The sequence below is a fragment of the Pteropus alecto genome, unplaced genomic scaffold, assembly GCF_000325575.1.
Source record: "Pteropus alecto unplaced genomic scaffold, ASM32557v1 scaffold388, whole genome shotgun sequence".
Classification (NCBI taxonomy): Eukaryota; Metazoa; Chordata; class Mammalia; order Chiroptera; family Pteropodidae; genus Pteropus; species Pteropus alecto.
Window position 1 is genome coordinate 989,930 of NW_006441398.1, and position 24,957 is coordinate 1,014,886.

The following is a 24,957-nucleotide window of genomic DNA, read 5'->3' on the forward strand; positions in this document are numbered from 1 at the left end:
AACCCTCACTTCCCTAAAACTTTTGTCTTTGCTAGAATATTCCTCCTTCTCACCTTCACAGGGCCCCTGTCTGACTGCTTTGTCAAAGCAGCCTTCTTCCTTCCCCTTGATCACTAATCCTATCTGGAATAAGACGACAGAAATTAATTTTCTTGTTTTATTGTCTGTCTTGTTCACTGCTGTATTCTCTCTGCTTAGAACATAGTAGGTGCTCAGTAAGTATGTTAAATAAGTGAAAGTGTGAGACTGGAAGGATAGGAAGAGCGAGATCCATTCACTTCCTCTCTGATTATAGTCACAACAGCTTGCATCTGAGGTATACATGTGCCAGGTAGTCAGGAGCGCTACACTGTAAGCCTCCGTTTCGTGATGTGTAAAATGAAGATATAAAATGATCTAGTTCCAAAACTGTTGTGCAGGTGATACTCATAGCACATTCAAGAATTATTATGATTACTATCGTATATAAAATGGGCATAATAGCGACCTACTACACAGAATTGTGAGCTCGGAATCGTGTCTGACACGTATAAAGCGCTATATAATCGATTGATAACGATCATCACCATCAGCCCACCAGGCCGCCCCCAGCCCAGATGTTTTAATCGAATCTCAGATTAAAATTTTTTTTTTTTTTTTACAAATCCCTTTCCTCGGCCAGCCGGGTGGCCCCTGTTGCTTCCCAGGCCTCGGCGCCCGCAGACATCCCTGGGCTGGAGATTCAGGCTTTCTGGACCACAAGCTCCCACCGCCCCGCCCACAGGCCTGGACCGCCCATGGTCTCCATGGAAACTCACCAGCCACCAGGGGGAGGGCGTGACGCCGTCGGGACGAACAGGGGCCTCCACCTATCGGGTCAAAGTCATCTTGGCGTGGGGCGCAAACGGGGCCTCTGTCTGGTGTATCCTTGCCGGAAGGCGGGAATACAGCGACGGACACGCGGAGGCTGTACCGTTTCTACCAATCAAGGGCCGAGCTGGCTGTGATGGACAGGCACAGCGGGATGAGGCCCCGGGTGTGGGATTTCACCCAACCGGCGGGCCTCAGTCCCAGGAAGAGGCCAATGAGGAGGCGGCGGGGGTGGGGCGAAGAGGCCGGTTGCTCCGGAAGTGGAGGGAGGGGGTGAAAATGGCGCCCAGCTCGAAATCGGAGCGGAACAGCGGGGCCGGGAGCGGCGGGGGTGGCCCCGGGGGCGCTGGGGGAACGGGCAGCGGGGCGGCGGCGGGAGCACGTCCTCAAGCAGCTGGAGCGGGTCAAGGTGAGGCCCGGAGTCCGGGAGGAGCGTACCGGAGGGCGTGGAGGAGGAACGAGGAAGGTGGAGGGAGGGAAGGCGTTCGCGGGGTGAGGGGTTGGGGGCGGAGCCCTGAGGAGGGGGCTCGGAAGGAGGGGGCTGGGCGGGGCCCTGGGGAGAGGGTTTGGATGGAGGGGGCTGCGACGGGGGCTTGGATGGAGGGTCTGGGGGCGGGGCACCGGCGACGGGGCTGGGATGGAGAGGGTCTTAGAGGCCGCTGGAGGAATAAGGAGGAAGGGGGCGATCCAGGGTCAGATTCATTTTTCAAAACCCTGCTCCTGTGGCTTCTCTGTTATGGAGCTTTCCCGCCCCCTCGTCAGAGCCCCTGCTATCAGCTTAGCGCTTCTTCCGCCTGGTGTTACTGTCTCCGTCCAGCTCTAACCACACGGTAGCTGGGAGTTCCTGTACCTGTCTCTGCCTCCCCTATTGAATGGGAGAGCGGTCCCCCAGGGCCTGGTTTGCCTCCTCAAACTGGGAGCCACCTGAACAGGGTTCTTTCTCCCCCCACCAGACTATAAACTCCCAGCGCTCAGGGATCTGTCATGGATCAGTTTGGGAGCTCTCAGAGGGCAGAGAGGTGTGAATCTGGTCAGGCCAGCAGCAGTTGAGTCAGGACTGTGTCGCTGTGGCTAGGGAGTTTGCTTTCTCCATCGGGCTAGGAGCTCAGTGAGGAAAGGGCCGTGTCTCCTCCTTTTGACTGGAGCTCTCTGGGCAAGGGCAATCTCCGCCCTCAGCCTGAGAGCTCCCTGGGCTGGGCTGTGGCTCCGCCCTTACTCTGGAAGCTCCCTGGACAGAGATCATGTCTCCCATGTCAGCCTGGGCGTCGCTGACAGGGCTGTTCCATCAGACTGGGACCTTCCTAAAGGCTGGCTTTCTCCTCCATTGTCCAGAGAGCTCCCTAGACAGGGCTTTCTCTTTCTCATCAGACTGGACTCTCTTGTAGGCAGGACTGTATGTCTCCCATCAGCCTGGGTAGCAGGATCCAGGGTTATTTGATGACTTAGTACCCAGCTTGTGCCTGCCTGTTCCCCCAGATCTTTCCTTGGTGAAGTTTTTGGGAGACAGTTGGAAAGCGGCTAAGTTGAGAAGGGAGAATGAGAAAGGGAAATCAGACAAGAATTGTAAGATCACTGGTCAGCCTCACACTTCTGTCTGTCTCCATTGGACCCCCAGCTGAGGCCAGGGCTGTCCCAGGGGACCTGAGCACACCATGTGTAGGCTAGTGGGTTGAAGACATGTGAGTGCAGTTGGTCAAGCCCCCATCCCAGCCTCCTTAGCAATTGAGGACACCCACAGCTCATTTCGTCATGAGACAGCCTTAAGGAAGGCAACCAGGTAGCCCGGTGTGGCCGGGGTGACTGGGAAACCTTCCTGGGAGAGGTGATGCCAGTGCTGATTCTTAGAGCTTGAAGGATTTGGGCAAGAGGGACCCTAAGGCTGAAAAAGTGTGGGGCTGGGAGGGTGGTGCAGGTCCCTGGTGGAGAGGGAGGCTCAAGGGAGGTCTAGCCAGCCCATTTCCCCAAGCCGATTCTACCTTCTGGAGCTTGGATCACCCTTGACTGTTATGGTTGGCAGGGAGTGGGCCTGCCTGGGGTGCTGTTCTACCTTGGGTGACGGGACTGGGGGGCTACAGGTGGCCTCTGCCTGGTGGTGCCTCAAGATCCTGGCCTCTACTTCCCCAGATCAGTGGGCAGCTCTCCCCTCGTCTCTTCCGGAAGCTGCCACCCAGGGTCTGCGTTTCTCTAAAGAACATCGTGGATGAGGACTTTCTCTATGCAGGGTGAGGCTAAGGCCAGGCAGAGGGGTGGCTGGGCAGGCGGTAGGCTGGCCCTGACCTGGCCACTCTACCTCCCCTGCCACAGACACATCTTCCTGGGCTTTTCCAAGTGCGGCCGATATGTTCTCTCCTACACCAGCAGCAGTGGGGACGACGACTTCTCCTTCTACATCTATCACCTGTACTGGTGGGAGTTCAACGTCCACAGCAAACTCAAGCTGGTAGGGCCAGGCCCAGCACCCAACAGCATAACCCTGGCAGGTCATGCCACCCCTCTGAGTCTCAGGTTCCTTGTCTGTAAAAAATGTGCTCTTGGGGTCATGGTCAGGACTCCCATGTTAGGTCAAACCACATGAAATTGCCATTTTTAGAGTTGAAAGTGAGTAAGTAGCAGCAATTTCATGTAGTTCATTCAACTCTGACCATACAGCTCATAGAACTTTGCAGGCTCAGGTCCATTAGCTTGATTATGACCAAGCCAGTTGCCACACTGGCTTTAGTCCTCCCCCACCTCAGGAGGTGGGTGCTGTTACCTCAGTTTACATGAGCTCAGAAGTGAACGGGTTTCAGGAGCTTGAAACTAATATGTCTGGCTGAGTACCCTGTGCTGGGGCAGGTCTCCCATGGGCTGCTTCCAGTCCTGGGCCCACCCTCCTGTTTTCTGCATTTGTGGGGAGTACCTCCCTAGCCTGTCCTCAGGAAAGTAAAGAAGTGTAAGTGGGGGGCTACTTGGGGCTCCCTGGCCTGAGACACCACCTGAGGGATGCTTCTGCCAGCTCATGCCGGCCCCAGTTCCAGTCCAGCACTTTGCAGCCTTGGGTAGGCTGCTGTGGGCCATAGCCCACTCTGATCCTCCACTGACCCAAATGTGCCACTCAGGTCCGACAGGTGCGGCTCTTCCAGGATGAGGAGATCTACAGTGATCTGTACTTGACTGTGTGCGAGTGGCCCAGCGATGCCACCAAAGTCATCGTCTTTGGCTTCAAGTGAGACTCAGGAATGGTGAGGCCAAGGGTGGGTGGGAAGGGTGCATGGGCTATACAGCTGAAGCTGTGCTAACCCCCAGCACCCGATCCGCCAATGGGATGCTCATGAACATGATGATGATGAGTGATGAGAACCACCGTGACATCTATATCAGCACAGTGGCCGTGCCGCCGCCTGGCCGCTGTGCCGCCTGCCGGGAAGCCAGCCGGCTCCACCCAGGTAAGGGGCTGGGGGCACTGGGACACGGGCTGCCTGCATCATTATGCTGGGGTGCCTCAGCCCTTGGGCATGTGTTGCTGCAGGTGACCCGAGCGCACAGTGTCTGCGACACGGCTTCATGCTGCATACCAAGTACCAGGTGGTGTACCCATTCCCCACTTTTCAGCCCGCCTTTCAGCTCAAGAAGGACCAGGTGGTACTGCTCAACACCAGCTACTCCTTAGTGGCCTGTGCCGTCTCAGTCCACTCAGCAGGTAGGCTTCTGGGACTGATGATAGTCACAGCATTTGCTGTAAGCCCTGCAAGGTCAGTCCTGTCCCTGCCCCGTGTGACAGAGGAAGAGACTGAGGCTCAGAGAGGTGCTTCATCCAAGTCACACAGCCAGGGAGTGGGAGTGCTGAGATTCAACCCCAGCCACACCCCACTCAGCACTGCCCACTAGAACTTTCCTCAGGCCTGGGATGTTCCATATCTGTGTTCACTATAGCTGCCAATAGAAGCCACGTCAGAGTGGCTCATGTGACCAAGGAACTGAGTGTTTGATTTTAATTTTAGTTATGTTTAAACAATCACATGTGGCCATCGGCTACCATGCTGGACAATGCAGCGCTGCCTTGTCTTCAAAAAGAGAAACGTTAATTAAAATTTTTAGGGAGTGGTGAGTAGACAGATGACCCTCTTACATCTTTGGTAATAAGAAAAAAATGCCAGTGAAAATCACAATGCGATATCCCTCAACAGAGTGGCAAACATTAGGAAGCTGGTGGCGACGTGGATTGCTGGGGGCTTCCCGCACTCCCACTGCCACATGGCAACAGAGTATGACTGAAGCCCAGCAGCCTTGCACCTGGGCATGTCCCAAACTGTGGTAGTGGGAGCTGGGGGCCACCTGGTGTCCATCCCTGGGGATTCAGAAGGCAGAACAGGTGGGTACATTCCTTATGGCAGCAGACCCAGTGAGAGCTCTAGCATCACGTCCAGGGAGCATGTCTCAAAGTTGTATGCAAATGCAAAAGAAACGAGATCTAAAACCAGATAAGATGTATAAGTTAACAGTGTTTCATTTTTGCAAGAACACAGTCAAATAAAAAGATGCCCAGTATGTTAAAATGGTTGCTCTTAGGATGGGCGATGGGTATGAAGAGAGGACTAGATGTCTATAACAGAACCCACAAACCAGCCAGAACCAGGGTGCCTTGTTCCAGGCCCATCTGAGGCCTTCTACCCCTGCCCTGGCTACCTGTGCCTACATGGGCAAGGCCCTAATGAGCCCATCCTGAATGGGGCCACTGCCGCCTGCCCTACGGCTGTGGGTCCCGTTAGGATGGACCACATCAGAGGGTTCAGCCATGTACACCCAGCCCAGGAGAGGGGCACTGTCATCGATGTCTAACACTCATCCCACCAGAGAAGGGTGTTTACAGACAGAGAGTTTTGACTCGGCCATTTTCCATTCTTATCCCCCTCGCCCTCTGAAAGTGCCATCACTCTGGTGGACAGGAGTGCATTGGCGGACTTGAATCTTCTCTCACTGTGATCTTGGACAAGTTTCTCTCTGAACCTGGAAGATATGGAGAGCCCAAAGGAGGCAGTACAGGCAGGGCCCAACTATGGTGCTGCTCAATTCAGTGAGGGCGCTGGGGCTCTCCATGCTGAGCCCACACTTCTCCAGAGCAGGCTGTGGCCCTAGTCAGGTGGGGACAGAGAGGTCCGCTGGAGTTGGGGAGGACACAGAGGATTGTGTAGTAAACTCTCAAACTTATGTGGCTTTTACCTGCTGTCAGCACAGACTGTCAGCTCCCCAAAGGCAGGGATTTTTGTCTGTCTTGTTCACTCTTGTACCCTCAGTGTGTGGCATATAGTAGATGCTGTAGAATAAGGTCGGAATGAGTGTGTTTATGTGTGCATGTCTATGTGTGTAAAAGGCTTTTTTCTCTTGTGGATGTTTCCTATTGATCATTTAGTATGGTATTTCTAAGAACCCCCCCAGGGCGGGAGAGCATCCTGGACGTGAGCTCATTTATTGATACCCCCTCCACACCCTGCACTTCATCTCTTTTTATGTTCCAGGCGATAGCAGCTTCTGCCAAATCCTGTATGACCACACCACCTACCCCCCGGCCCCTGCCAGTTCCCCTGGGCCCCAGAGCCCAGAAGTGCCCCCTGCCCCTCTTCCCAGCCTCTGCCCCGAGGCAGCCCCAGCCCGGCTCTCTGGGACCCTGGATCCCTCACCTGCCATCGCCAAAGCCAAGGAGTTTGTGGCTGACATCTTCCGCAGGGCCAAAGAGGCCAAGGGTGGGACCTTGGAGGAAGCCCGGCCACCTCCCTGCGCAGGGCCCTCGGGCAGCTGCTGCCGCCCATCTTCTGAGCCCCTACCCCCAGGTGGGGAGGTGGCGCCCCAGGACAGCCCCCCTGCAGTGGAGGCGCCAGCCCCCGAACCTGGCTATGTCAACTACACCAAGCTGTATTATGTGCTGGGGTCCGGCGAAGGGACAGAGCCAGAGGATGGTGAGCAAGGAGCCCACAAAGTGGGCAGGGCCCTGGGCATGGGAAGCTGGCCTGGAGTGGACCTTAGGCCTCTTGCCACCCCTACCCCCACTTCCTGCCCTCTCAGAGTTCGAGGATGACAAGATCTCGCTGCCCTTCGTGGTGACCGATCTCCGTGGTCGCAGTCTGCGGCCCATGCGGGAGCGGACCTCTGTCCAGGTTGGTGCTGGCAGCAGGCAGGCCAAGGGGCAGCCCTCGGGAGCCTGCTGGGGTGGCGGTTGGCACAGGCCCCCCCCCGCCCCTCCACCTGCTGCCCACAGGGTCAGTACCTGACGGTGGAGCAGCTCACGCTGGACTTTGAGTATGTCATCAACGAGGTCATCCGCCATGACGCGACCTGGGGCCACCAGTTCTGTTCCTTCAGTGACTATGACATTGTCATCCTAGAGGTGGGCCCAGAGGTAGAACAAGGCAGGCCCAGGGTCTATCTGCTCTGAGGGTCACCTTCAATAGCTGTTACCACCCCTTGCCCCCCAGGTCTGCCCAGAAACCAACCAGGTTCTCATCAACATTGGCCTGCTGCTCCTGGCATTCCCATCCCCAACTGAGGAGGGCCAGCTCCGGTAAGTGGGAGGGACTATGCCCTCACCTTTGCCCAGCAGGAGGGCACACTCAGACCCTTCAGTGGGTGAGGGGAGTGGGGATGTGAGAAGACTCCTTCTACCCTGAAAACTTGGATCAGGTACTGTGTTACTGCTCCAAAGATAATCCCCTCCATGTAGACTGGGTCCCGGCTCAGGGATGTGGTGGTCATACCCCCTTTCCTCCTCTGCTCCCCACCCCTGTGCAGACCAAAGACCTATCACACCAGCCTCAAAGTGGCATGGGACCTCAACACCGGCATCTTTGTGACAGTCAGCGTGGGTGATCTCACTGAGGTCAAAGGGCAGACCAGGTAAGGCTGGGCTGGGGTAGGGGCCTGGCCCGGAGCTGGGGGCCAGGGTGCGTGGCCAGAGCAATGAGAGTGCTCACCCCTTGCCCTCAGCGGCAGCGTCTGGAGCTCATACCGCAAGAGCTGTGTGGACATGGTCATGAAGTGGCTGGTGCCAGAGAGCAGCGGACGATACGTCAACAGGATGACTAATGAGGCACTGCACAAAGGTGGGCCCTATGATCTGATGACAGTAGGACAGAGGTCCTTATCCCAGTGCCAGGCCAGGCTCGGAGCAGGCACTGACTCCTGTGTTGCTGAATGAATGAGCACTCTGGCCATGCTAGTGGATGCCATGGAATCGAGGTGTGGGGAGGGTAGCCCAGCCAGGCTAAGCCCAGGGGCCTGGCAGGTGTGGCACTTGGGGACCCCCAGCCAGTCGCTCATCCATTCAGCATACATTTATTGGGTGGCTACAAGTGGGAGGCAGAGATAACAGCAGGGTTCCTGTCTTCCAGAACCTTCTGGGCCCAAATCAGGTCTGGAGAAGAGGCAGGTACCTCCAACAGCCTGAACCTGTAGAGATTCCATAGTCTATTCCAACCCTTCCCTGCAGGGTGCTCACTGAAGGTTCTGGCAGACAGCGAGCGATACACGTGGATTGTGCTGTGAGGGCCCGGCCAGCCTGGACACTGACTCCAACTACCTCCATGGCCTGGGAGCTGGCCGCCTTCCTGGTAGCCTTTTCCTGGTTGGCCGGCTGCCTGACGACCGCCACTAGTGTTAGGCTGTGGGGAGGGGGCTGGGCGGGGCAGTCCCCGGTGGCCTGAGAGTCTGGACGCTTCTTATTTATGCCTATTTAAGTTGGGAAGGGCAGAGGGAGGGAGCCCCCTGTCCCACCAGCCTCGAGCACCTGCCTTCACCCTGTGCCAGGCTTGGGCATGGGCCCTTGCTCCTTGCCTCTTTCCCAGGTTACAGGTGTGAACACTGCCCCTCTGGGAGGCTAAATGGGCCCTGATTCCCACCCCTAGCCTCCCGTATCTGAGGTGGCAAACATCGTGGCCATTCTCTTCCCCCCTCCGTTATTCCTCTTCATGTAATAAATGTTTTATTTCTGAACCTCACTGAGTTCCCTTTACTGTGCTTGGGACAGTTGGAGCCCCAAGCACTGCCTCCCCCCAAGGCCCTTGAGTCAGCAGTAGCCAAATACCACAGCGGAATTTATTGTTTTAAGAAAGACTACAAAAAGGTAGAAAACAGCTCGGCACACTAGACTACCACACGCGGGGACACTTTCACCGCTGGGAGGGGAGGCCCAAGGACAAGAAGGGGAGTGGGCAGGCCACCCCAAAAGCCTACAGCACGCGGAGCACACAAAATAGTGATTTTTATACAATAGGTTAGGTTTTTTTTTTTCTTTTTGCCATAAACATCTATCTCACAGGTTGAAACACTGAGAAAACCAGAACAGATAAGGCCATGATGGTTGGAAAAAAACCCAACAAGTTACCAACTCCGCTCAGGCGGCACTCACCAATCGCAAAAGTCATGTGGGGGGCGGGGTGGGGGGTGTATGTGCGGCGCATGGCACAGGGCATGGAGAAGCACAGAGGTTCCATTACAAACCGGCGGGAAGGCCTGGGACAGGACTTGGGGGTCTTGGATCTGAGCCAGCAGAGCCCCAGCCTCTGCGGGTATGGCCACCTCTGGGCCCACTGCCCGCAGCAGGCCCCTAGGAGCTCCGCCAGGCCCAGCCCACTGCTCTTTGGAAGCTGGAGGCAGTGCCCCTTGCCACCCTCCCTTCTGAGCCAGGCCTGGCAGTGCCCACCTCTAGGGCTGTGGGGCAAGGGAGGGCCTAGCTCTGGAGAAGATGCGACACCCACGGCTTTAATTGCACTTATACCAAGGAGGGGGTAGCAGTGGGGTTGCTGGGGGAGGGGTCCCAGGGCTGCTGCTGAGGGAGGGGGCGGTCTCTAGGTGATGCCCACCTGTGCCCACCCGGGGCTCAGGGCTGGGCCCAGGACAGGCTTGTGCAAAGCCAGCGAGCTGAATAAGTTAACAGTTCTGCAGGGAAGGGGGCCTGCCTGCCTGCCCCCTGGGGTGGTGGGAGGGCAGGGCGGGGAAGAGAGAGGCTGCAGCCTTCCAGGCCAAGGGGCCAAGCTGGCTGCCCCAAGGGGCACCTGGGCACAGCGGCGGGTTCCTTAAGGCACGTCTTTTGTGTCAGAGTTTGCAGCTGCAGCTCCGCCCGGCCCTGTGATTGTGCCGGCCCCATTGGGGGCGAGGACCCCTTTGCCTTTCCTGTCTGGAAGGCTCCCATCCGGCCCTGGCCAAGGATGGAGGGCGGACAGTGAAGCCACAGAAGCTGTGAGGGACCCTGGTGTGGAGGGGCAGCGGGGGCGGGTGGATGAGGAAGAGGAGGCTTAGCTGGAGGGCAGCGCCTGCACGAAGAGGCCACGTGTGTCCGTCCGCGCCAGCTTGGCCGGAGGCTCCAGGGCCTCGGGGCCCAGAGCAGGCGACTCACTGCCAGCTGCCAGCGAGATGTCCTGTGGCAGCTCATCTTCGCTCTCTTCCTCCTCTTCCTCCTCTTCGTCTGGGACACATGGACCAGGCCCGGTTCAGCGTGGGGCCCTTGCCACCAGCCCCCTCCACCCCAGCCCCACACTCCTGTCTGCCATCCCCCACCCCCAACTCGGGGCCCTGGGCAGGGACACGCCTCGCTTACCCTTGTCCGGGTCCAGGGGGTTCAGCGAGGTGGCCAGGTTGGCAAACTGGAAGGAGGGATGAGAAGGGGTGAGGGTCCCGCCAAGGGATGTCCTGCCCGTACCCTCAGCGCCCCGCTGTGCGCACCTCGCCCATGACAGCGATGGGGGTCTCGCCCTTAGCCTGGGCCACGCGGTGCTCGATCAAGTAGTACATGTACTCATCGTAGAGCAGCCGGATGAGGTGGAAGGAGCCAAAACTGGCGGCGCTGCGCAGGGTCAGGTCCCGAATCACCATGGAGCTGGGGGCGGTGGCAGAGAGGGGGCTGTCAGGCCCACCTGGCTCCTCGGCTCCCCCTGCCCCCGACCCGGCAAGCCCAGCTACCTCTGCCGGCCAGAACTGGCTTCACTGGGGCATGCACCCATGAGAGCTGAGGGCCCTCGCCCCGCCCACAGCCAAAAGGACGTCCACTTTCATAAAAGGTCACCTTAGCCCCCAGAGGCGGAGCCTTCTCTGGATCCTGCCCCACCTGTGCGCACCTGTAAAAGGACCACTTGAGGAGGAAGAGTTTGGCAGCCTTGGGGAAGCCGGTGCTGCCCTGGTAGGGCTTGAGCACCTGGCTCACGACGCCGTCCAGCCAGGCTGCCCACTGCTCCAGTGAGTTCTGCTGCTGCAGCGTCACCTTGAAGTCCTGCTCCAGCCGCTGCACCACGCGGTCTTCGCAGCGGCACACCCACGAGGCCTGCTCCTGGGGCACAGCGGGAGGGAGCCCACGGCTCAGCAGCCGCCCGGGGGGCCGCCTTGCCCCGCCCCTCACTCACCTGCCCAGCCCACACTCACTTGCACGTTAGCGAAGTCCACGCGGTTGAGGTCGCTCAGCATCTGGTTGATCTGTGCCGTGTTCTGCAGCACAGCGCGCGCAGCCTGCGCCAAGTGGTTGAGCGACGTGTAGCGCCGCAGTGTCTGAGCGAAGGCGCCAGCAGCTGCCACCTGTGTGACCCGGGTACGGGGTAGGGTGGGGGGCGTCGGTTGTGGCTTATGCAAAACTCACACCCACAGTCCTCTGCCCCGACCATTGCAACCTCTCTGAGCCCATTTCTCCTAAAAAAGGGAGGAAGGTGTGCCTCGTTGCTTTGCTGTTGTTGGGAGATCAAGGAGTTGGGATTTTTAAACTTTGGGTGTCCACCCACCCAAAGTATGGGTCGAAAAAAAAATCAATGTTTTATGTCTGATCAGCAATTCTATTTTTTTTAACGAAAGGACACAACAAAATCTCGGAGGGCACTGCCTAGATAGAGCATTGCTTCAATAAAATTTTGTTCCATTTTGTTTAGATTATTCTTCTCGTGAGTGTCAGCTCCACGAGGGTGTGAATTTTGTCCATCTTGGTCACTGCTGTGCTGCCAGCACCGAGAACCACGCTGGGCACACAGTAGAGCTTAATAAATGCGTGCTGAAAAATGAACACATGAGTCCTGTCCATTCTGAAGGGTTTACCCAGGCTTCTACTCTCTCCCCAGGCCCCAAGCCCTGCCCTGTGTCCAACACACCCAGGGGTGTTTCTTTAGACATCCGGTTCTGTTTAGCTGTCATGTTAGCATTTTAAGGACTAAAAGGAAAACCTTTTTTTTGGGGGGGGGGCCCAAGAGCAAGCACACCCCACCTAATTCCTCACTTTTAAGTAGTTAGTGAATGTGCAGCATTGATGGAGAGGGATGTTGGTGTTTCCTTGTAAGTGTTGCTCCTTTTTTTTTTAATGAGATCTATTTCCAAGCACCTAAAGCACTTTCTCTGGAGGATGTCTGAAGAGAACTACTTCAAGTTTGTAGTTGGGTTTTTATTTTTTTAAGACGCTCCATTGTGTCCAAAATATCTACAAAGGGATTGTGTTCCAGAAGTGGGTAAGTGAGGAAGCCGGTTTATAAAGACAACGCCCAAAGATCGCTCCCAGGGGACAGGCATGGGGACGAATCTTACTGTCTCTACCAGGCAGAGGTACCAAGCCCCCCCACGGGCGTCAGCCCCCAGACCTTGGCCCCAAAGCCCAGAGGGAGAGGCCAGGCTGACTCCAGGCCGGCCACCTCACCTTCACCCGCAGCATCTCCTCAGGTATGTTCATCATGGCGTGGGTGAGCCAGCTCTCCAGGCTCTTGGCAAAGTTCCGGATCGCTTGGGTCAAGGCACCTGTGGGTGGCAGTGGGGGCTGATCAGGACTTGGGGGTGGGGGGTTGAGGGAATGGGGTTGAGGGGGTGGCAGCAGTGTACTCACTGGGGATGGGCCGCAGCACGTCGGGGATAAGGATCTCCACCAGGCCCTGGTACAGCACGTTGTCACAGTGCTTGGTCCACTGCAGTACAGGCTCAAACTTGGACAGCAGCACCAGGCTGGCCTTGGGCAGCCGCTTCTCAGCCTCGTCGTGCCTGTGGGCAGCCCCCTGCAAGGGGTCAGGCAGATGCTCCCTGCCTCCCACCAACCCTTGAGGTCAGGCCCTAGTGCCCCCTGCATGCTGGGACACAGGCACCCACCCAATCATACACTGCAGGGAGGAAATGACTCAGTGGGACACACTGTCCCATGCACTCAGCGTTAGGCCCATACACATGCATACCCCTGGAGTGGGGGTCAGAAGGCCATGTGTACCCCGCCAACTACAGGGCCCATGCAGGTGCCCCCACTCCTGCATGATACCCAAAGTCTGGGCTACTACAGCCCTGGTTGCTGACTCACAAGGTGTCCCCCACTTCCTTCCCTCCTCCCGCTTCCCACAAAGGACTCACACGGCCAGCGGCGGTGCATCACTGGGCTGGCTAAGATTGTACCTCCAGAAGGTTTTCCACAGCGTCTCCACCAGGGTGAACTGCAGGTTCACCATGACGTCAACAATGGCCTATTGGGGAGGCCAGATGCTCAGGGGGGCCAGAGGGCAGCACGGCCCTCCCTCACCCTTGCCCGTCCACCAGGCTGCCCTACCTCACAGTGTTCCCGGTATAGGACCTGGAAGGCCTTGATGTCCCCGGGCTCGACACCCTCGGGCAGCACTTTGCCCTGGAGGTCAAGCTCTGAGAAGTCAGGGAGGCTCCTCGAGGCATCTGGAGGCAGGAGGGGACACTATGAGGCCCTTTGTCCCCGCCGGCCTATCCCCATGGAGCCTCATCCTAGGATCTTATTAAGTTGTCACCACTTTCCTACCAAGCAAGGGTCCCCCATGTGCAGTGGCAGATAAGGTCAGAGAGGGCAAGTGAACCATCTGGGACCACAGACCCTGCCCCGGGCCCCGGCCCATAGGCCAGGGGGCTCTCACCCAGGAACTGCTGGTACTGCTGGACCTGGGCGCTGATGTCTGACAGCCCGGTGGCCTGCTGTGGCCCCACGGCCACACCGTTGGTCATGCCCTCCATCTTCTGGATGGGCTTGAGCCTGGGGGAGAAGGGGTGGGCGGGGCGATTGGGTGGGGGTCGGCCAGCACGCCCTTCCCCACCTGCCAGCACAGGGTCCAGCCCACCCTCTTACCTCTGCTTCTGTGAGAAGGGCTGGCCCCGCATGGCCATATGCTGCTGGTCCTCCATCAGCCGCAGCAGGGGTGAACTGGCCTTGATGCGTAGGCCATAGTAGTGGTACTTGGAGTTGCCCCTGGGAGGGAGGCAGAGGGTGAGGGCTGGGCTGGGGGGGCACCGGTCACCTACTGGGAGCTTCATATGACACCCACCTCCTCGCTGCTTGGGGGCCAAACAGAGCCCACTAGGAGAAGACCCACATTTCTAAGAGGCAGAGGTGCTGTGCTAGGGGAGTATAGGGGCTACAGGTATCAGGAGAGGCCCCCATGTACCAACCAAGCTTTGCGAAGTCAACCCCCGATCCTGGCACGCGGCAGGCATGCAGTAAAGATTTGTTGATTGCTAGTCAGTCATAAGAACGTGCCAGGTGCTGTTCTGAGCTCTGAGCACATATCAATCCATGTGCTCCTCATCCCTACACTATGCATGGTGCTCCAGCATCCTTAATAGACAGGTGAGGAAATGGAAGCACAGAGAGGGGAGACTTTGCACAAGGTTATGAGGCAATGCCTAGTTGGGAACACCTCGGGAAGGTGTGCGGGTTGCAAAAGAGAGGCAGGGAAGAGTGGGTTCGTGGAATGGCTGCCCATTCCTTCCTGTATGAATTCACTGACTCAAAGACCCTAATAAAGCACTGACTGTATGCAGCCCCTGCACTCACAAGGTATATGCCTTTCAGCATCGGAATATAGGCCAGAAACAAGGGAAGTAACATAAAAGACATGTTGGATGATGAGGTGTGCTAAGGAGAAAAAGCGAGCAGGGAAGGGGGCAGGGTGGGGAATGTCAGGGAGGTGGGGAAAGGCTGCAGTTTTCATTAAGGGGGCCAGGGGACATTTGAATAAGGAGGAGGGAAAAAACATGCAAGGCAGCCAGCAGAGCCAGGGCCCTGGGGTGGGAAGTTGTGAAGAGGCCAGTGGGGAGCAAGGGCATGAGTGGGGGAGCTGAGGCCTTGGATAAATTGGGGTACGGTGGGCCTGTGGCTATCGGGAGAGGGGTAGCCCCACCTGGTGCCCAGCCGGCGGGTGCGCAAGCCCATGAAGACGGAGCGGATAAGCTTGCCAAAGGAGGCGGCATTGACGGGCTCCAGCTTCTGCTCCTGGCAGTGCAGCAGGTAGTGGCAGTATAGGGTGCTCCGTGGCAGGCTCACGCCTTCGGCTGTCTCATAGTTGTCTAGGAGCCACTGGACCTGTGGCCACAGTGAGGATGAAAAAGTGCTAAGAATCGCTTCAGTTTCTTGAGTACAGAAGTCCCCCACTTATCGGCGGTTTAGGTTTTACTTTCTGCGGTGTCAGAATCCAAGGATCCAGGATCACCTAAAGCAGACTATGGTCAAAAGGTCACTAGTAGCCTAACTCTATGTCACAATGTGTATATCACTCACCTCACTGCATCTCATCACGTAGGCACTGTATCAATCTCTTATCACAAGTGAATAGAGTACAATAAGATATTTTGAAAGACCACATTCACAAAACTTTTATTAAGTATGTTGTTAATAATTGTTCTCTTTTATTATGTTTTGTTGTTAATCTCTTACTGTGCCTAATTTATAAATTTAACTTTATCATAGGTATGTACGTATAGGAAAAAAACATAATACATATAGGGTTTGTTACAATCCGTGGTTTCAGGCCTCCTCTGGGGGTCTTGAAACGTATTCCCCACAGATAAGGGGGACTGCTGTACTCATTCCTAAGTGCTCTACCTATTTCCAGTTGTGATCCTGATCACCACACAATGGTCTGTGGGAACTAAATCCCATGAAACTCTCTAGAATGGCACTGTCCAATACAGTTGCTGCCAGCCACATATAGCTATTTAAATATGATTTAAAATTAATTTATGCTGAGTAGAAAAAGCCAATGTCGAAAGGTCACAGAGAATATGATTCCATTCATAGAACATTCTCGAAATGACAACATTGTAGAAATGGGGAACAGATTCGTGGTTGCAGGGGGTCAGGGATGTTGGCAGAGAGGGAGGGATGACTATGAAGAGTTAGCAGAAAGAAGATCTTTGTGCTGCTGGAACAGTTTCTGCATCTTGGCTGTGGTGGTGGTTTCCTGAATCTATTTCCAGTTATGATCACTATATTGATGCTAGTGGCCTGCTTGGATACTGTACTACAGTTATATCAAATGCAATTAGCAGGGGAACCTGGGGAAAGGGCCCATGGGGATCTCTCTACGATTTTTGCAGCTTCCTGTGCATCTACAATTATATCAAAATAGTTTAAAAAATGTAACTCAACTCAGCTCCTCGGTGAACCCCGCCACATTTCAAGTGCTTGATAGCCACATGTGGCCAGAGGCCTCTGAATAGAGCATCACAGAGAGAACATTTCTATCACCTAAGAGAGCACTATTGTAACACTAAATAGACAGCCCTATTTCTATCAGACAGCGCCATTCCAACACGGTATGTTTGCAAACTGCAGGTGAGGACCCATTAGGGGTTCGTGAAATCAGTTAGGTGAGTCACACCAGCACTAAAAAAAAACAGACTAGAAGCCAGGCTGCATGGGTTCATGTGAAAGGTCTATCTCGGTTATGTGGTCCACAATGGGTCAGCACGTGGGAAGGCGATAATTAAAACGTGGGGAAGCCTCCGCTCCATACCCCAAGCTCTGAGAGAACAGGGACTACACCAGAACTACCAGGCCCCAACCCACCCATGGTCACAGAGCTGGTAAGGAGCCATGGGATTGGGATCCAGGGCTGCCTGAGTGACTGCTCACAGACGCCTCTGGGCAGAGGCAGGTTATTTCACTGCCTTCCAGATGAAAGAGAACCTTGCTCAGGGCAGCTCCTCCATTGTAGTGCCTGCCTCCCTGCCCCCGCCTCCACCGCTACCTATTTGCTATCATCAGTTATAATCAGAGTAGATGACACTTCCTGCAGTACCACTCTAAGAGCTTCATGCATATCAGCTAAGGTTCAGAGAGGCTGAATAACTTGTCTGAGGTCACACAGTGAGGATTCAATCCCAGGCCATCTGAGCACTCTGGCACCAGGCCACCTAGGCCCCTGCTAATGGTGGCTTGCAGCCACCACCCACCATCTCTGCCCAGGGCCCCCCACCGCCTGTCTCCTTGGGGGCCAAGGTTGGTACTTACAGTGGCTGGTGAGGCACGGGTGGTGTGGGAGTAGGACTGGCTGGCACTGCCCAGCATGTAGCCACCTTGGATCACGTAGGTGCCTGCTCCGCTGCCGCTGCCGCTGCCACCACCACCACCACCGCCACCACCACCGCCACCACCGCCACTGCCGCCACTGCTGCTGTTGCTGGCTCCACCCCCGCTGCTGGTGGGGCTGGCAACGACCTGGCTGCCAGACACGTACATGGGCACAGAGCCGCTGCTGGCCACAGCCTGGGAGGTGGCCGGTGTGCTGACCTGGGCAGCTGTGCCTGCAGCCTCATAGTAGCTGGTGCCCGCTGTCTGTGTGTATAGCGGCGTCTCAGGGTAAGGGTAGGTACTGGAGCGGCTAAGAAAGAAACAGAGGAAGTGAGTCAGGGGCAAAAGTTGGGTAACAAGGGGCACGACTGAGGGGGCTAATGCAGCGAATGCTCCCAGGGTAGGAGCAGGAAGCCACAGCCCTGTGTGTTGGATCAGGCACCACCCCACGTACTTGATGGGCAATTTTCCACTGAATCCTCAAAGCAGCCCCCTGACATAGGAGTCCCCACCTTCCATGTGGGAAAGCCGAGGCAGAAAGACTTAGTCACTTCAAATAGGTCACACATTTCATTCAACTGAAAAACACATTATCCTGCCCTGAGAGCTCTCCAGTTAGCCCAGGACCTGCCTCAGGTGACACAGGCTGGAGGCTGCTAATTGCAGCATGAGTAAAAATGACCAGGTGTTTAATTTTAGGAGGCTGTTAAGTAAAAGGTGATAGAATTCTCCAGAGTCAGAGAAGGAAGGAGGAGAAGGAAGGTCTCATGGTCCTGCCAAAGAACAAGCTCCAGAACCTTCCATTAGGTGAACACGAGAGGAGGGAAGGGTGTGGATCGTACCTTGCGAAGAGAGGGGAGACTAAGCCGAACTTCATATCTAACATCTGTCTGCCATCTGTAGGGGTGCAGAGGGGGTGAGTGGGGGCACCTCTCTTGCTGCCTCACTAAACATCGTTGGACATAGTTTTGATTTTTGAGACCTTTCAATGTATTAGTGATTTAAAATAACATTAAATTTTAAGAATCCAGAAAAGTAGCAAAGCCGGTCCAGGTCAGACTGGCTCAGAAGGTGCTGCTGAAGCCATCCCCTGAAGGAAGCTGGAGAGGGAGCCTTGCAGGCTTCTACAGACAGCAAGGAGAGGGATTTGGTGCAGGCAAAGTGGTGAGAAGTGTGGTCACGAGGTGAGTGGGCCTGCCCATCAGACACCTAGATACAGATCTTGATCACTCTGCTCCGGTCTACATCTACTACATGATTGACACTGAGAGCCCATGATCTGAGCTGGCACCAGCAAGTGTCCACCCGCTCCAGCAGCAGGAACCACAGCCAGCCTAGCCTAGTGCCCCACACACCTGCTGCAAAAAATATTGCTCTGGCAGCTATTTGCTGAAAGACTGAATGAATGAATGTGTGCGTCTCTGGACGTGGCCTGGTAGGAGGTGAACGCGCTGTGGCTTTGGCTGGGGTGGAGATCAAGACTGGCCAAGGGCTAATAACCCAATAACAATCTACTGCAAGGGAGAGACAGAAGATACAGTGCCCCAAGAAGCTGACATAGCAGAAGAACCTGACAGTAATGATGGACCACATGGGATCACACATACTATAAGCAGAAAGAGAATTCAAACAGAAACAAGGGACAGATGCTACCAAGGGAGGCAGAGGGAGCCACCCTGGGACCTCAAGGCCCAGGCTCATGGTTCAGGTCTGATTCTAATATTACAGGGGTCCTTGGGAGCTGATCTCCTTTCTGAAATGCCCTCTGTGGTTCCTGACAGCTCTGGTTAAATGGCCAAGAGACTGGCAGCACTGAAAATAAATCGACAGAACTGTTAGACAGCTGGACACCATGGACCATGACAAGTACCAGGGCCACGGTCCCCAGGGTAGCCACAGCATCATGACCCAGAGACTGAGTTGAGCAGGGTCCATGAGCTAGTCCACCCCCAGCGTCATGCCCACAGGAACAGGTGATAGGGATGTAAAAAAAAAAAAAATCAGACAAATGCAAAGAAAATGAAATGAAACTTTTAAAAACTGAAACAACAATAACTATAGTCCTAGAATTATTACTACAGGGGATGGGAGAGGGAAGGTAGCATATGGAGTATCCCAGGCAAGAAGGTGCCAGAGCTGGGGCTGAGGCACACCTGGGGCATGGCATCTGCCTGATGCGGCATGTATTAATGCTGTGCTATGCACAGTACCAGGGAGTGGAAGTCACCTACATGTCAGCTGAGTGGGGTCTAGCTACATCATTCATGCTACATCTGCACAGTGGAGTATTACACAGCAGTGAAACAGGGTGACTGGAACCCACATGAACAAATAAGGGACAAGTTCTGAGATACACAATTGGTGGAAGAAATAGGGGCCAGAATATGCTGCCCTTATTTCTGAACAAAGAAAGGGGAATGTTTCTATTCCCAGAATATCTCTGGGAAGAAACAAAGAAACTGGTCACAGTGTCACTTATGTGGCAGGGTCGGGTGTCGGAAGTGAAGGGAATTTCTTTTTTACTGTGTAACATTCCCTGTTATTTAGAAATTCTTATGTTGTAAACCTTTTAACTTTTTTTTTTTTTTTTTTTTTTTTTCAAAAACCAGGCCCATCTGACTCCAAAGCCCTGGGCTATGGTAGGATCCCTTTCCCAACCTACAAGGGATCCTACTTCACCTTTGCCGGGCGGCTGCTAGCTGCCCTTGGGGAACGCCCACCATCTGTCACCTGAGGCCTCGCAGGCTGGCTGACCCACTAAAGGTTAGTCCTGGGGTATCTCGCGCAGACCCGTGACCCTCCTCCCATCCACTCCCCCAGCCTTTCCCCCCACTCACATGGCACTGGCCGTGTAGCTGGCATCCCCGCCCTCCACATACTGCACTTGGCTGGAGTACACGTGTGGGACAGGCACTTGCTGGAGCTGCTGCACCTGGCGCAGGAGGAAGGCCGTGCAGAGTCAGAGGTGGGCTTGATCCTCTGCCTCTAAAGGGCTGGTGGGTACCCAGCCTCGCCAGGACACCGGCTCCGGGCTGGAAGGCTGCACTTCTGGGTCTCTGAATACACCATGAACAAGGCCAGGGGTCAGAGGCCCAGGGTCTGCGGCCTCGGCCAGGGCTGGGAATCACGCAGAGCTGTGTCAGAAGCCAGAACTCTCTGCGTGGGCTGGGGACAGCAATGGTGGGACCTGAGGTGAGGCGGGCGGGGGGACCCCAGACAGGGTCCTATTGAGGGTGTGAAAGGTGGACCCCCGGGGCAGAACCAAGCACCGAGACAAGGATATTACTAAAGCCGGAGCCTGCAACTACAGACAGGGCCTCAAGGGTGGAGACTGCATCAGGGATGAACCCCATCTGCAGGAGCAGGTCTGGAATCCATGCACAACACTTAGGGGAGGAGCCAGGGGCCGGGGATGGGGCCCTGGTTTGTAGGACAGAACCTGGAACTACCCACAGGCCATTAGGGGCGGGGCCTGCGTTCCCAACCTCAACCCGTCCTCCCCCCTCTGGAGGGGTGGAGCCTGGGACCTGTAACCCGCTTGGGGGGTGGGGGTCAGAGGCAGGTCCCCAGACTAGGCGGAGGTAGGGTCTCTAAGGCCTGTGGGGCCGGGCGCGGGCCGGGCCCAGCGGATCCCGCCCCCGCCCGCCTCTTGCCCCCCGCCCGTGCATCCGCCACCTACTTTGAGGGCCGTAGCGGCCGTGCCGAACACTAGCACCTGGGGGACTCTCTGGATCCTGACCCTCTGGTCGGGGCTGGCTCGGGCCGGGAGCCCGGGCAGTGGCTCGAGGACCACTTTCTGCTGCGGCAGGAGCAGGTGCGGGGGCAGCACGCCCACCAACTCCACCCACTGCTCGGCGCCGGGTTGGTAATGAGGCGGCGGCGGCTGGGGGCTGCCTAGCTGCGGGAACTCGCCGCTGCACGCAGGCGGGAGCGGCTGCAGCTCCGGGGACAGCACGCCTGGCCCGGGCCCAGGCGTGGGCGGCCGGGGCGGCGGCTCCGGTGGTGGCGTGGGCCGGGGCTCTCGCTGCTCTGCCTTCCTAGCGGGAAACTGACTGCCTGAGCTCTGGAGGACAAACAGAGACACTGGGGGGTCACCAAGGGCGGCCGTGGGCGGGGCTCCAGGCCTCCACCGCCCACCGGGCTGCTGAGCTCACAGCAACCTGACTAGAAAATCCCCGCCCCCGTGTCTCAGGGAGAGGAGACTCCAGATCTCTCTTAGCAAAACCTGGGCCCTGAACTGCCAGGTGCCCGGGTAAAGGAGGTTCCAGGACACGGTCAGAAGCCCACAAGCAAAGGTGGGGCCCAGCGCGGGGCTGGAACCTTGAGGACCCCTGGGGTGACTCCAATCCCTTCCTGCAGCCTGAGGGGCCTGCATCCCTTCCCATCCCTCCCATCCTTTCCCACCCTCTCCAGCCCTCCCCTCCCAAGCCCAACCCAGCCTGGGCCCAGCCCAGGCCCAGCCCGTTTGCCCAGAATTAGGTGAGGGAGACACGCACCTCTTGAGCCACGTGGACTGGCTGGAGACCCTGCACCGTGAGCTGCTGCACAGGGCTGGCTTTGGGTGCCTGAGGAGTGGCCTGGACCACGGACCTCTGGGAAGGGAAAAGGAAGTCAGACCATGGTAATCATGCCGATGATGACTGCAAACATGTCTCTTAGTACCCAGCCCCTGCCCGCATGCACTCATGTAAGCCTGGAAGTAGCCTGGTAAGAAAAAGGCCACCTTTTCCAGCATTTCGCTGCAGGCCCTGTACCAAGTGCCTTCCATGTTCACTACCACATTGATTCTGGGCACCCAGTTATAGGTGTGGACCCCCGCTCAGCAAGTCAAGGCTGAAGAGAAGTATAGCTGAGAGTTGAACTGGAGACTGAGTCCCTGCAGGCTTATCCCGCAACACCACATCTGTGATTCCAACTGTCCTCACTCACATGCTATGGTGCAGATATGGGTATCACCCTCAGGGAACAGTGAGGGACAGAGGCTGGTGGGGCACTGCTGAGTGGTGAGGAACCAACTTGAACCCAGATCTCGAGGTTAAGAGGGGCTCTGGTGCCAGGCAGGAGAATATCTGTGAATCCTTTGGGGTGTAGTATCTGCTTTCTCCAAAAAAGAGGATCTGTGGCTTTCATCTGATTCTCTGAGGGGTTGGGAACCCCCCAACTTCAGTACTTCAGTGGTAACAACCAAATAGCAGAAAACTCTTGCCTCTTAACGTGCTCTGACTGCCACGGCTGGCAGCTGAGTGCTGCCTCCTCCAAATGGCTAGGGCCTTTCCCTGAGCCTCTTAGGGGTAAGCTGGGCTTGGCCTTGGGGCTTCCTCCAGGCAATGGGCCTGAAGAGGCCAAGGTTGTTTCTCGAAGCTGTTTCCAATACCTGCTCAGTACCACATTTCATCCTCAAAGCGGCCTCCGTTACCCTGCACCCAGGCCCCATGGCAGAAGCCATTATTTAGATGAGGATGCTGGGTCTGAAGAGGAGCCAAAGGGCTTGGCAAAGGTGGCAAGACCCCCAACTGCCCGCTCTCACAGGCCTTCCCACCGCAGCTCCCATGGGCATCCCTAGGAGGCTGCAGAGACCTCCTGGCAGGACCCCTCACCCCAGCTCCCACCCGCCTCGGCCTGGCACCTCTTGGGTGACGGGGACACTCTGCTGAACACCATGGACCTGCAGCTGCTGTGGTACTGTGCCTGTGGGGGCCCCAGCCGTCTTGCTGGAGGAGTTGTTGGCCTGCCCTGGCGACCGCTAAAAGGAAAGAAGACAAAGTGTTGTCTGGGGCACCCGGGCCCTGACAAAACCCTTTCCAGGAGGGCCGTCCCCAAGAGCTGGTGTAGAAGGCGGTGGCCAATGGGGACATGTGCCAACCACCTAACTGGCTGCATCCCGTGCACCCAAATGCCCAGTCTTGGCCACAAGCCCTGATCACCTGGGCAAGGCTGGATGTTCAGCCTAGAGGTGTTGGTGCGGGGACCCATCTTCCCCAGTGAGGATGGCCAGACTTATCTAATATTAGCTCAGGGGCTACTTGCTGTCTCTATAACTGGAGGAGCTGTAGCCCTGAGATGAGGAAGCGTAGGTAAGTGAGGGTTTCCTAATTTCCAGAAGTGCTGAGATATAGATGGCAGCAGGCATGCCCAGGGACACATAGCTGTGAGTGGTGGCACTGGGCATTGCCCCAGACAGGCTGGTTACAGGGCCCCTGTGAGGTCTGGGCCATGCAGGTATCATTAGCTGTTTTACAGAGAAAACTCTGGGCACAGAACACTCTGAGGGCCTGCCCAGGTGCCTCAGGAGTAAATGGCTGAGCTGGGGAATGGTGGGGGTCTGACCATGAGCTCTGAATGCCAGCACCCATGCTCCTGGCCAACATTCTTGCCCCCAACATTCTCGATGATGTTTGGGAGTCCCTAGATTCCACCCTGTGGTCCAAGGAGTACCCTCTTCCCACCCTGCAGAAGGAAGAGGGGTACACTTTGTCTCCTGGGATACACTCCTGAGTTGGAGCTGCATGGCCCATCTCAACCTGGGGAGGGGGAACCACCTCCTCCTCCTGGAGACAGCAAGATCAGGAAACCAGGTGGCCAAGCCACCCTGCTTGGGATCAATGACAATGTCAGGGCTCAGAGTGGAGAGGGGTGGACTCTGGAGGAACAACTCTGGGCTTGGAGTTAGGGATGGCACAGAGCCCCAAGTATTCTTTTGGGAGGTACACAGACAAACTGGGGAGAAGAACAGGGAGGGCGGCTGATAGGGCCACCACCTACCTCAGGGGGTGAGTGCACCTGCTGGGTGCTGTGCACGGTCAGGGAGACCTGGCTGCCCTTGCCACCTGGGGCTGTGCTCTGCACCACCAGCCGTTGTGTGGGGAGAGCCTGGAGCCGGGAGGGAGAAGGACCATAGTTCACTGATGACAGGCCGTACGGTGTTAACGAGCATTAACGAGCATCTGTGCCGAGCCAGGAGACATGCTTGTGTTGCATGCCTGTTGGCTGATGGAACTGCCCCAACAGCCCCAGTGCAGACCATTGTTATCCCCACGCCACAGAGGGTGACAGTGAAGCTCAGGACAGCCAATGCGCTTGCCCGAGGTCTTGGGGCCCATAAGTGGCAGAGCCAGGGTTTGTGTCCAGAGAGCCTCACCCTTGAACCTGACAGGATTTTGTACTGGTCTGTGCTGAGCCTGGCACCCCACTTGCAGCCTTCCAGGAGACAGAGCACTCATAGTCCCTGTGTTGGCTATGGGCTCTCGGTACCTAATTGGCTTTAGGTTCTCTGCTTGGGGACACCAGGCTGGACCTGCAAGCCACCTTCCTCACTGCCAATCCATAGTTCTCTCTGTTAAGGTGACTCATGTGGCTTCTCCTTCCTCGATGGGCCCCAACTGTCTCACACACTGGGGGCGGAGGGGAGCCTGTGTCCTGGGTGCTGGTGAGGGTAGGTCCCTGCAGGCTTTAGCAGGTTGGTTCTGTACCCTGGGGACACTGTGAGGGCCAAGGCCAGGTGTGGTAGCCTTACCTGCTGGGGCACAGGGATGTTGGTGAGCTGGAGGGGCGACACATGGCCTGGCTTGGCCTGCACACTCGTCTGGACCAGCAGCCGCTGTGAGGTCAAGGAGGAAAGCCCTGAACCATACTGACTTCCCCAAGAGGCCTGGCCCAGGTGAGTGGAGGGGTGGCAAAGTGAACATCTTGATAAGGACAGGTGAGCAGATGGCTCTAGCAGCGGGGAGGCCAGGTAACCACAGCCACAGCCCCACTGTTGCCCTCACATGCCCTCCCCGCCTGCCCCGGGGGAGGGGTGTATCCTACCTGCTGGGTGCCTTGCACCTGCTGAA

At 56.6% G+C, this 24,957-nt stretch overlaps 2 protein-coding genes across 16 annotated transcripts in view; one reads left to right on the forward strand and one right to left on the reverse strand.

Annotated features, from left to right (window-relative positions):
* Positions 1–1,092: 1,092 nt before the first annotated feature.
* DCAF15 (DDB1 and CUL4 associated factor 15) lies at positions 1,093–8,816 on the forward strand. Its single transcript, XM_006918755.3, is given in 14 exon segments — positions 1,093–1,202; positions 1,204–1,258; positions 2,974–3,071; positions 3,154–3,289; positions 3,948–4,054; positions 4,135–4,274; positions 4,358–4,528; positions 6,345–6,782; positions 6,889–6,980; positions 7,082–7,210; positions 7,299–7,384; positions 7,612–7,716; positions 7,807–7,922; positions 8,309–8,816. Coding segments are annotated over 14 exon segments (1,803 nt in total). The 5' UTR covers positions 1,093–1,128; the 3' UTR covers positions 8,365–8,816.
* Positions 8,817–8,894: 78 nt separating this feature from the next.
* The window catches only part of RFX1 (regulatory factor X1), a 31,957-nt gene continuing 15,894 nt past the window's right edge, over positions 8,895–24,957 (reverse strand). For 10 of the 15 annotated variants that reach the window (XM_025051614.1, XM_025051613.1, XM_025051620.1 and 7 more), the window contains 20 exons: positions 24,932–24,957; positions 24,639–24,722; positions 23,888–23,995; positions 22,752–22,868; positions 21,622–21,717; positions 20,805–21,188; positions 19,963–20,057; positions 17,066–17,435; positions 14,955–15,136; positions 13,904–14,023; positions 13,695–13,810; positions 13,364–13,482; positions 13,171–13,280; positions 12,662–12,813; positions 12,479–12,576; positions 11,233–11,382; positions 10,932–11,140; positions 10,540–10,693; positions 10,415–10,460; positions 8,895–10,282 (listed from right to left, as the gene is read on the reverse strand). In XM_025051614.1, the coding sequence (XP_024907382.1) occupies positions 10,113–10,282; positions 10,415–10,460; positions 10,540–10,693; positions 10,932–11,140; positions 11,233–11,382; positions 12,479–12,576; positions 12,662–12,813; positions 13,171–13,280; positions 13,364–13,482; positions 13,695–13,810; positions 13,904–14,023; positions 14,955–15,136; positions 17,066–17,435; positions 19,963–20,057; positions 20,805–21,188; positions 21,622–21,717; positions 22,752–22,868; positions 23,888–23,995; positions 24,639–24,722; positions 24,932–24,957 (2,906 nt within the window). In that variant the 3' untranslated portion in view covers positions 8,895–10,112. The remainder of the gene's footprint in view (positions 10,283–10,414; positions 10,461–10,539; positions 10,694–10,931; positions 11,141–11,232; positions 11,383–12,478; positions 12,577–12,661; positions 12,814–13,170; positions 13,281–13,363; positions 13,483–13,694; positions 13,811–13,903; positions 14,024–14,954; positions 15,137–17,065; positions 17,436–19,962; positions 20,058–20,804; positions 21,189–21,621; positions 21,718–22,751; positions 22,869–23,887; positions 23,996–24,638; positions 24,723–24,931) is intronic. The other 5 variants (XM_025051618.1, XM_025051623.1, XM_025051621.1 and 2 more) reach the window with 5 other exon arrangements.